Consider the following 12,457-nt stretch of genomic DNA (forward strand, 5'->3'; position numbering starts at 1 on the left):
CTTAAGTCAATTCAGCAAATAAGTGAATGCTAGATAGCATACCTTTCAACACCTTAGAACATTCCATGAATAAAATACAGGCATAAGAACGATGAAAAACTAAGTGCCATCCATAGTTTACAGACCTTTTCAAAGCAAAATCTATGTTAAAAACACTATAAGCATCACCACAGTTTTTGCAAAAAGTAAAATACCACTGAAATGAAGATAGTCTGCTTTGGGAAAACTTCGTTCTGAAGGGCACTTTCTGCATTCCTAAAAATAAATATGTGAAATGAAACCAAAACTTATATAAAATTATATTCTAAAAGCAAAAGGATCAAGTGGGTGAATGTGTTTAACTGAAGTTGTCTCTACCATTAGACACTTAGAACTACTACTAAGAGCTTTAACCATTTTAGTATTTATAAAAGTACATGATTACAAGACAGATATGGTATTGTACTTATGTTACTGAGTGTCCTTTGTCCTCTTAGGGTTTTTTGTAATTAGCTATTCTTTGCAGGCATAAATGCTAAATGCACAGCTGTGACTATATAGTGTGAGGTCCCAGCTGGCAGTAACCAGTGGTGCCTAATACTGAGCTTCATTTCAGATAAACAACACACGCAAATACAAACATAACTGAGCTTCAATGTCTAAAGCGCTCTCTGTTCAGTTCTTGGAATCAGATATGCAGAAGCATCAGTGACTATTTCCTAATACTTTTGTGACAAATCATCATTTATAGAAAAAGATACTGGCAATTAATAAGTAATTCAGAAAATAAACTGAGCGTACTAAGTACAATGAATATTGATTCTTACTTCTTCCTTTAAAAATATACAAATGGCTACAATTTAAAATACGTTTAATTTTATACGGCTTTCTGGATTTATTAATGAAGCTTTAAGAGTATCCATTTGTCCACGCTGGTGTGATCACTGACCTTGAGCCAGACATCCTAGAGAGTGAAGTCAAGTGGGCCTTAGGAAGCATTGCTAACAACAAAGCTAGTGGAGATGACAGTATTCCAGCTGAGTTTTTAGTTAAAATACTAAAAGATGATGGTGTTAAAGTGCTGCACTCAATATGCCAGCAAGTTTGGAAAACGCAACAGTGGCCACGGGATTGGAAAAGGTCAGTTTATGTTCCAATTCCAAAGAAGGGCAACGCCAAAGAATGCTCAAACTATCGCACAATTGCACTCATTTCACATGCTAGCAAGGTTATGCTCAAAATCCTACAAGCTAGGCTTCAGCAATACATGAACCGAGAACTACCGGATGTACAAGCTGGGTTTCGAAGAGGCAGAGGAACTAGAGATCAAATCGCCAACATTCGCTGGATCATGGAGAAAGCACGAGAGTTCCAGAAAAATATCTACTTCTGCTTCATTGACTATGCAAAAGCCTTTGATTGTGTGGATCACAACAAACTGTGGCAAATTCTTAAAGAGATGGGAGTACCAGACCACCTTACCTGTCTCCTGAGAAATCTGTATGCGGGCCAAGAAGCAACAGTTAGAACCGGTCATGGAACAACCGATTGGTTCAAAATAGGGAAAGGTGTACGACAAGGCTGTATACTGTCACCCTGCTTATTTAACCTATATGCAGAGTACATCATGAGAAATGCCAGGCTGGAAGAATCACAAGCCGGAATCAAGATTGCAGGGAGAATCATCAACAACCTCAGATATGCAGACGATACCACCCTAATGGCAGAAAGTGAAGAAGAACTAAAGAGTCTCTTGATGAGGGTGAAAGAGGAGAGTGCAAAAGCTGGCTTGAAACTCAACATTAAAAAAACTAAGATCATGGCATCTGGACCCATCAGTTCCTGGCAAATAGAAGGGGTAGAAATGGAAGCAGTAACAGACTTCATTTATTTGGGCTCCAAGATCACCGCAGACGGAGACTGCAGCCATGAAATTAAAAGATGCTTGCTCCTTGGGAGGAAAGCTATGGCAAGCCTAGATAGCATATTAAAAAGCAGAGACGTCACCTTGCCGACAAAGATCCGCATAGTCAAAGCTATGGTTTTTCCAGTAGTAATGTATGGCTGTGAGAGCTGGACCATAAAAAAGGCCAAGCGCCGAAGAATTGATGCCTTTGAACTGTGGTGCTGGAGAAGACTCTTGAGAGTCCCCTGGACTGCTAGGAGGTCAAACCAGTCAATCTTAAAGGAAATCAACCCTGATTGCTCATTGGAAGGATGGATAATGAAGCTCAAGCTCAGATATTTTGGTCACCTAATGCGAAGAGAGATCTCTTTGGAGAAGACCCTGATGCTGGGAAAGATTGAAGGCAAAAGGAGAAGAGGACGGCAGAGGATGAGATGGTTAGATAGCATCACTGAAGCAATGAGCATGAAACTGAGCAAACTCAGGGAGGCAGTGAAGGACAGGAAGGCCTGGCGCAATATGGTTCATGGGGTCACGAAGAGTCGGACACGACTTAACGACTAAACAACAAAATTGTTATCAGCTGCCCAGAGTTGGAGTTTTTTTTTTGTCTGCGCTTAGTCATTGCTGACCCTGCAGTGACTGCTTGGACGAGTCCTTGCAGTTTTCAAGGCAACTGTTTTTCGGAAGTGGTTTGCCAGAGCCTCCTTCCTAGGGCAGAGCCCAGCTGGCGAGCGCAGGAGGCGGGGTTTCCGTTGCTTCGCGCCCTTTTCGGGCGAGCACGGTTTCGCGCTTACCGGCAGCTGCTCCCGACTCCCGTGCAAGGCACCGCCAGCATTTTTCCTCCCACCGGAGTGAGAGTCCCCATTTATCTACTCACGTAAGTTTTCGAACTGTTGGGTTGACAGGAACTGGGGAGGAAACAGGAGCTCACCCTGTTTAACGCAAAGGCTGGATTCGAACCGCTGAAGCGTCGACCATTTCTGGCCGGCAACTTTCAGGGTCATTAAGCCGCTGCGCCACCGCGTCCCCGAGTTGGAGTTAGGCAGCATCAAATTTAATCATCAGTATCTATTGAAGCTGCAGGGGCATCATCCGTCTCTGTAACTACCTCTAGTTTTTTTTTAAAAAACAATATCCTTGGAGCAATAACAAAATGGAATTCAGATGTCAAAAAATGAGATTCTGATTTCTCCAATAGTGCAAAGGAAGGCATATCACACTGCAAGGTAGAAAAAGAGTTCTATGTAGTTGATTTATTCCACCTGCTATAGTTGACAAATTTCACTGGTAGCAGTGCCTGGCTGATCTTGTCATGGCTTGGAAGCTAAGCAAGTTAGATAGTATTTGTATGAGAGATCTCCAGGGAACACCAGGGCTGTAGGTTAGACAAGAAGATCAAAACAATACCCTAGAAGAAGGCAATAGCAAACCAGTTCCATATTGCTGCTAAGAAAACTACAGCGTCCATGGCTTGACTTAAAGACATTATAGTACTGTTTTAAAACAGTCTATTAACTATTTTTTAAAAATCGCAAATATCTGTATAGTCCTATTTTCTGAAAAAGCAGTATTTCTTCATGGCAAATGTGAAGCCTTCTTCATATGTTCCTCCATGCCCCCACACATAACCACTATGCCTACAGAAGCAGCAACAGTTGGATGTATCAGTAGTTCTCAACATGGGCCAAGGCATATTTCTAGGGGACCACAGTAAATTTCTGAGGGGGCCATCCACACTTAATTGCTAGGTGTTACTACAGTTTATTACAGTTTCTACACTTTACAATAAATATCTATCAGTTAACAGCAACTATGAAGGGTGTTGCAGAGGTAAATTAGGCTCAGAAGGGGTCCAACTCTGAGCAAAGTCAAGTGACTTTGTCTAGCAGGTGCTGTGAATATTCCTCAAAGTGGCCCTGTAAGAGTTCCTCTGGCTCTTCCTTACCCAGGAGGGACCTGGCCACCTGAAACAGGGCTGCTGGATGGCTATCTGCAGACTCTATTATCTAATTGGGTCCCAGAGTTTGGAAAATCTTTGTAAATACCTATCTTGCTTCATTTTCAGGGGCACATAGCAGAGAAAGGCCTTGGCAGCTACATATGAGAAGAAGTGTTCCTTGAGATATTTTAAATCCAATCTATTCAGGATTTTAAAAATCAGCATCAAAAACTTCATATCTGGTTCAGAAAAGGACTGGCAGCTCTCATTCATTACACCAGAACTCAGATGGGAAAGTATATAATTGAATGTTTCCTTACAATACAAATTCTTACAGAAAACTACAATGTTAAAAATAAACTAAGCTACCTGACTATCGGTTTTCTGGGTATTTCAGAGAATATTTCTTCCGTATCTAAAACTGGCAGTTCTACTATAACCCATGCTTGCAGAGAATTCTGGGAATTGTAGTTCTGAGACAAATTGAAAGAATCAAATTAGATAAAGCTAAGCTTTGAACTTGAAAAAGTAGATGCTTCTCATGCCTTGGTGAGATGGTGTGGCAATATAAATTGATACAGGTAGTTCTCAACTTATGACCACAATTGGGACCGGAATTTCCATCGCTAAGCAATGCAGTCATAAAGCAAGATGTCATGTGATCTCATTGCTTAGCGACCACAATCCAAAAGGTCCGGTTGCCGGGTTAAGTGAGTACCCACCCCATTCCAAGCCATTCTGGGCTTGGTCCCTCCCAATCCCAAGCCTCAGAAAAGTAAGGGACTGTCTCCAACTCCCCCTACCTGCCTATCTCCCCCTCATCTCTGCCCTTCTGGCCGCCCTGCACGCTGCCTTGCCTCAGGAAGCCGCAGCTGCCCGAGCCCAGTCCCAACCACAGTCACCTTCACCACTCTGCACTACAAGACCCCTGCCGCCTTGCGCTCTGCCACCCCAGCTGACCTTCTGTGTCTTCTTGCTCCAACTGCATGCTCGGGCTGGCTGCTTGGCTGGGCTGGGCTGGGCTGGGCTGGGCTGGGCTGGGCTGGGCTGGGCTGGGCTGGGCTGGGCTTTGGCTGCAGGAGAAAAAAAAGCCAAAAACAATCCCAGAGCTGCAGCATACCAAAATGCCCGTTTGCAAAAGGTTCCTAGACAGGGCTGGGCTGGGCTTTTGCTTTGTGCTGCCAAAAAAAAAAAAAGCCAAAAGCCCAGCCCAACCTGGCCCAGGAGCTTTTTGCAAAGGGGCTTTTTAGCTCTGGGGCTGCTTTTGGCTTTTTTTTTTTCCCCCTCAGGTGAAGCCCAGCCAGGCCAGGCATGCCTTGTCAGCAGCAGGAGCAAGTAGATGGTGAAGGTCAGCTGGGGCAGCAGAGAGCAGGGTGACAGCGAGGCAAAAGGGCATAGATGGGGGGGGGATAGGCGGGTGGGGGGAGTTGAAGCACCCTTGTGGTCGTAAGTGTGGGCAGGCTACCAAGTGCCCAAATTTTGATTATGTGACTGCGAAGGCACTGCAATGGCCATAACTTCGGGCACCGGTCGGTAGTTTTTTCAGCACGCTCTTAACTTTGAAAGGTCACTGAACGAATGGTCATAAATCAAGGATTATCTGTAAATAAAATAAATAAATAAAATATCTTGTACACAGGGGATATATATGAAAAATATATTGTCATTTTTCCATAATATCAACTTTAAAACATGAAATCATCTAGATGTTTTTAGCCTCAATAATGCCAACAGGCTCAAGTGGTTTCATATACACATTTTTTTTTTTACAGGTAAAGGCAGTAAAATAAATTAATGGGGAGGACTGGTCCAAAGACTAATCAATACTGTATTCAATTTTTAAAAGTGCCAAGCAGTTTTCCACACTTTTGCTAACTTACTCAAATACAGTTTTATTGAAGGACTCCCTTTTCAAGCACTCTTCAAACTTAATTATGTAGGTTCAAGACCTAGATAGCTATCAAGACATCTATAAAAACTGCATTGTTTAAAAAGAAGCCTGGTAAAATTCTTATTACTAATCTGAGAGTAGTTTAAATGCTTATATAATTCTCCTATGTTTGTTTTTCCCTGACAGAAAGACATTGTCTCCTGATGTCATTTCACAAATAGTAGGTAAACAAGTATATGGAGCCCTTGCAATATTTTATTCTCAATATTTTTTATTCCAGCCTTGATCAACTCATGGAATTTGCTCTATTTGCCAGTATTCTGTTCATTCTACCACTCCCCCAGCATGATATTGATGTAAAATTCTCAAGTGCCCCACCCCTTTGCACCATACTGAACGGTCAATATTTTAGAATTGTCCAACAGATTCATCACTGCTAAAGGAAATGGCTATCATAACCATGTTCCCTTGGAGAGGAAAAGTGTTTCTAAGATAGGCAGGAGTGCACATATGAATAATTCTGCATGTTTACAGGCCTCAATTGTAACCCAACTTTCCTGGCTAAAAACGTTACCCATGGATTATAAATTAGCAGCACATACAAGACAAGCATTTAATAACAGTAAGCAAAAAATCTCCATGTGATTTTCAATCAGGGCTGTTTTTTTCAGTGATTTATATAACAGCCTTATATATTCATCCATATTAATAACTTATAATGATAAAAAAGATGAAATTCATGACAGATGCACTTGCACCAGTTTTGAAATTAGTATTAGACATTTTCCAAATCAAGACATAACATGGGCAGACCAGGATATGGAAGAACCATCTCATAAAATTCATTCTCAGAAAAAGTTAGCAAAAGAAGGATATTCTGACAAATTTAATTTGGCAAAGTGTTGCTTCTGTTTGTTTCATATGTTCAACTTAATATTCACAAATGCTTATTTTTTTAAAGTGTGCATCAATATTACTGTAAATAGTGTTGCTTAGAATTACAATTATTTTATTATACCACAAAACACAGGTGATCCACAGACCACAAGAATCTCTTAGCTCAATTTGCAGCACCTAAAGCTCTCTGACTTTAAAAATTCTGGGTCTGTTCTTTCCAGAGACATCAGTGTATCATTGCCAAATCTCCCATAATCCTCTGTCAGTTAAAAAAGAAAGATTTTAAAAAATATATAACTCCAGCTAAAAAAATATTGACCTAAACCTCTCAGTTTAGAAAACATTTAATCTTTAAATAAGTATTGATTTACAATGAAACCTCAGTGCAATGGACTTCGCATGTAATAGACCAAAATCTATTGCAATTTGTGTTATCTATGTAATGATGTCATGACAGAAATATCAATTGTATCACTGCACAAATAACACAAATGATGTCAGTTGTATTATTTGCATCACTGCAACAACTACTCTTCGATATGACTTTTGGGAATACAGTAATGGAAATCCCCTCCCTCAACTAAGTGTATTAAAATGAAGTTTCACTGTACAGGCTTATAGAACAAAGCTGAGAAATTTCACAGTATTTCAGCAAACATTTAGCAAACTTTATTTTCTGCACATAAATATGTTATTCAGCCAAAATATTTTTAATTTTTTAAAACTTTATACCAATTTTATTCAAATTAACTGTACTGTATTTGAATGGATTTTCTAGATGTTGACACAAATTATGTGACAAATCCAAGAAAAGTACTACAAATTCTGCAAACAACAAGAACAAAGCCCTTAATGCAATATCTTAGGAGGTTTTAGTTTTCATTATTATAAAGTTGTCAAGCAATTACCCGAGAAATATTGGTTTATATAGCAACAATTGAATATTGGTGCCAAAGATACAGCTGGGAATTTCAAATGGGGATTTCAAGCTATACTGGATGCTAGAAGGTACATCACATCACTATTGTTACTTATGTTCAATTTTCAACACTATTCTCCTGTATTCATATGCTCCATATTAATGGATTTCAAAATAGAGTTTCATATTTAAATTTGTGATATTTTTCCCTAGCTCAAGACTCTGATATTCACTGATTATAATTTGGACCCCTCACAACTTCTGAAATTAAGAAAGAAATATCAAAACATTCATTAACACTGGAAAGGTGGGAATAAAGGTATTTATTTCTCTTTCCCCATGGGCAAGCACACCAGCAGCTGCTATTCACAAGGGATGAAAGAGGAAAAATGTTTGCATGTAGATTAAATGCAGAAAGCAGGTACAATAAGAAGTAGCAAAAATGGTATGATGGATAACTGCTAAATAGGATTTCAGCAAGACTGAACTGAATTTTTTCATTATGTAACTGTTTACTCTAAAAGATGATTAAGAAAAATGCTTGTTGTACCCTTTGACCAATATGCGGTTTTAAAAGTATAGGAAAACAATTATTTAAAAAGTATATACTAATGCAACTGAAATTCTTTCAATGTTTTATATCACTCACACATCATTTTAAAAATATAAGATCCTTTACTTGAATCATACAAAAAATACTCAAGTCCGAAAGAAAGCAAACAAGTCCTTGTGACCTATGTCATTCAAATTACGACTTATTGCACACTTTTGTTCAAGAGAACTACATCTTAACCTCTGACAAATAAAGCATATATTTAATGCTCTGACAGATATAGCATATATTTAAACAATCTGCAAACTTCCCTTTTATAGATTTAGTGAAAACTAACCAGTTAATTTTTACTAACATGACTTGAAGCTCTTTCACTTTTTAAACTTACTGAAATAAAAGTAATTGAAAATATAAAACAGCCTGAACTATAGGTAGTCCCCAATTTAAGAATGAGTTCCGTTCCCAAGGTCTGTCCTTAAGTCAAATTTGTATGTAAGCGGAACAGTATTATTGTATAATACTATATAAATAGTACTGAGTAATTAACTCAAACCATTATGTATTTAACTCAAATCATTCTGTATTTAACTCGAATTTTGCTACAACAGGCTCCATTCTAAATTATGAGTCACCCATAAACAGAGCATTCTTAACCCAGGGGCTACCTGTATTCAGTGTTGATTACTGTACTTGAAATTCAGATTTTCTTAACTTCATCTCTTAATGTAGTAAACAGCTGCTTGAACAATGTATAATATAAAGTTCTATATATTCGGTTTCCTGAAAAATTTCTTGAATGTCATCTTTCTCCTAGCCAAAAGAGCTCCCCCAATTCTCTGGAGCTGTTTACAAATGGACCATAGGGGAAAGAAGGAATGTATAAGAAATTATAAGAAACAAAATAAAGTAACATGGTAATGGCATGATCATGAGAATACAGCAGTTTAAAAGCTATTCACATAAAATACCCAAGTTGTACAATCTTTCATAAAAATAAAATTCAGCAAACCTTACTTACTTCTGGTAGAGGACTGGGTGGTTTGGTCAGGATTCCTCCCACGTAAACAACATTTGGTAGCGTAGGTCTTGGAAACTCTAGTGCTATATCAGTACATAGCATCCACAGGCTGGATTCCTGAACCAATTCATACATGGACCTGGCTGGCTGTACATTATACTTCTGCATTATCTTTTCATATTTTGGCAGAATTAAAAAATTGATTCCAAATCTTGAAAGCAGATAAACAATAGTGTTCTTAAATCTTTCTAGGAAGTTCATATGGTCTGTGAGAAGTGAATTAAATTCAGGGACATATACTAAAGGAGCAGGTGCACCTACTTCTGCTGGATACCAAAGCCCAGTGGAAAAAACAGCATATTTAATTCCTAAAAGATGGGCAATAACAAATCCACACATCTCGTTAGCATCCACTAGTAGCAGGTCAAAGTTTTCCTGTTTCAGGGCATGCAGGAGTTTCTTGTTGCCCACAGTCATGTCACAATTCTTGGAATAGTGATCCAGAATATCAAACAGCTCCAAGGCTGTTAGACTCCCAGAAAAGATTCTCCTCATTTTGGACTGAAAAAATTCATCTGAGGTGGTTGTATTAAAGAGCCCTGGGTATCGCAGTAGTCTGTAATGACTAGATGGAGGGACTTCTCTGCCCTCAGACAGAAGGAGAACTGCCTGGTGGCCTTGTTCATACAAGGCTGAGGCCAGGGTCTTGAAAATATATAGATGGCTCTCAAACAAAATTGGCGGCACAATAACTATTTTGGCAGCCTTTGAAATTCCAACAGCACTCCACAGAAGAATGAAAAATGGAATGTAAGACTTCATAGCTGAAATGATAAGCAAAAATGTTATTTAACACAGCTGAAATGCCATTTAGATTTTTTTTAAAGCCATTACTTAGTAACAATTGGGCATTTTAAGCCAGTCTTTTCGAACCTAGTCCTAGCCAATTGTGTTAATATACAATTCCCATAATTCCAAGATGATTGGCCTTGCCTCTATGATTTATTGGAAATGTGTTCCAACATGTCTGGAGGGCATCAGGTTTGGAAAAGCTGTTTTAAACTCTAACAAATTGTCACTGAAACTGATGGTACTGACAATCCTAGAAAGAAAGCTTTAGAATACAGCTTTAAATGTAGTTTTTACAGCAAAAAAAACCATAATTTTTCTAGGAACAAAATCACTGTGCAAAAAAGCACGCTAGGAAGAGACTAAGCTATTTTTTAATAGAAAAAAGAGAAACTAGAAATCATTTAAAGATACAGGCATACACCAGAAATATATAGAAGCTATGCTGCTTAACATTTTCAAATCACATTTCAAACTACACTTTCATCCAGGAAACTTGCCAGTTGTTCAACAGCCCACCATATCTTTACCTTTAACAGCCAGATGTGCAGATATTAGTAGGGAATGTTATTTGTCTCCATGTTGTCTCCAGTTTGTCTCCAGCTGATATCTTAACATTTAATCATCATTAAAGGCAGATAGGGTGGCCAGACCATTTTTTCCTAGTCACCTTCTCGGTCGATGTTACTTCATTCTATAAATCTTAGGGCTATATGAAACCTTCCAAAATGGTACTCTGTAATCTGGGGGGGGGGGGGGGGGCAGGGGGGTAGCTTACAAAGCACTTCTCTTTCAATCATTAAAGTAGTGACACCTTTTTCTAAACTATGCACACAGAGAGAGCCAGAACGAACTTATGAAACTGTCACATGAACCTGGAAAAAGATGCCACTGTTTTAATTATTCAGAGAGGGGATTCATATGCACTTCTCCTTTTTGCAAAGCACATCTTTTGGAGGATTTGAATTGTAGCTCTAATAAATAATGTACCCTGAAGAAGAGATGGAACAGAATTCTAAACAAACAGAATTAAACTGAGGGGTGCATTTCCAAAGAAAACCAAAACCCAGCTGATTTCTGGCAGATAGAATTACCAGATACTATTACTTACTCTACAGGTAATCCTTGCTTAACGAGCATTTGTTCAGCAACCGTTCAAAGTTACGACAGCGCTAAACAAATGGTATTTACACCCAGTCCTTGAAGTTACAGCTGTTGGAGCATGCCTGCAGTCACGTGATCAAAATTTGGGTGTTTGGCAGCCTGCCTGCACTGACAAATGCAGGTGTGCTTTAACAACCCCATCTATCCCTCCCTCCCATCTCTGCCTTTTTGGTGCCCTCCACTCCACAGCCCCCGCTGCCCTGCGCTCCACTGGTCCAAGCACTGAGGCATGAAGCCCCACCCGTCCCAGCCTGCCCCAGCACTACAGAGTGAAGCCCCTGCTGCCCCAGCTACAGCCACCCTCACTGCCCTGAACTCCGCAACCCCTGTCACCCTGCTGCCCACAGTTGACTTTTGCTGTCTTCTTGCTCCCGCTGCTGACAAGGCACACCTAGCCTGTCCCTTTGCAAGGCAGCTACTTCCATGACTTTTGCATCATGGTGCTAGGCTGGACTGGGGCAGTCAGGGCTTTGCAAAGGGCCAGGCCAGGCATGCCTCATCAGCATCAAGAGCAAAAAGATGGCAGTTTGGGGAGGCAGCGATAGCATACCATAGGTGGCTTGCATGTCCTCCTGCCCCTGGCAGCAGCCAACTCTAGCCTAGCTGTACCTATACCAGGCTGTGGCAACCAGTTACCCACCTACTGGCCTGCTTGCAAGCCACCCGGAATTTGTGACTTCCTTCCAGCTTCCTCATTGACTTTGCTTGTTGGAAGCCAGCAGGAAGTCGTGAGGAGGTTCTCGCTTAACGATCCACGATTCTCACTTAACAGCAGCAACCTGGACTGCCAGGATTGCCATCACTAAGCGATACAGTCACATGAGTTGTGCTTTACGACTATATCGCTTAGCGACAGAAATTCCAGTCCCAATTATTGTCATTAACCAAGGACTACCTGTATTTTGATCCCATCTTTCTACCCAGATTTTAATCAGTTATCTGATAAAATGTTAAAAACACAATTACCTAATTCAAACTAAAAAGGTCTTGATAAGGTAGAAATAAAATTAGTGGCACTATAAATCCTTTTTTTTTTAAATGATTTACTATGCATATTTTTTTGTTTTTATATTAATTTGAAAAATATGAAAACAGCAAATTGGTATTATGAATAAACTATTCTTGTCAGGAGGTGACAAAATATATTTTCAGACTTTGTATAAGAAAACTATAACATTTTCTTATACTACAAATCAACAGACTTCAAAAGAATAAATGAACATACCCTTATCACCCAAATTCTACCCATTAAATTATACTGAACGCAATTAAAATTCCCCCCTCATCAGACAATATACCAATTAAACTCACAGCTTCTATATTTCATTCATAAAATGAA

The 12,457-nt window shown here is 39.5% G+C and overlaps 1 protein-coding gene across 2 annotated transcripts in view; it reads right to left on the reverse strand.

Annotated features, from left to right (window-relative positions):
- The window catches only part of UGT8 (UDP glycosyltransferase 8), a 71,909-nt gene that overhangs the window by 21,716 nt on the left and 37,736 nt on the right, over positions 1-12,457 (reverse strand). Inside the window, exons 1-2 of one of the 2 annotated variants that reach the window (XM_088132925.1) lie at positions 10,485-10,645; positions 9,106-9,929 (exon numbers count right to left, since the gene is read on the reverse strand). In XM_088132925.1, the coding sequence (XP_087989051.1) occupies positions 9,106-9,927 (822 nt within the window). In that variant the 5' untranslated portion in view covers positions 9,928-9,929; positions 10,485-10,645. Of the gene's footprint in view, positions 1-9,105; positions 9,930-10,484; positions 10,646-12,457 lie in introns of those variants that run through there. The other variant, XM_088132924.1, reaches the window with a different exon arrangement.

This window comes from Python bivittatus, unplaced genomic scaffold (genome assembly GCF_059951505.1).
Source record: "Python bivittatus isolate LINGU-HERP-01145 unplaced genomic scaffold, Pbiv_v1 ctg000070_np1212, whole genome shotgun sequence".
In the NCBI taxonomy this organism is placed as follows: Eukaryota; Metazoa; Chordata; class Lepidosauria; order Squamata; family Pythonidae; genus Python; species Python bivittatus.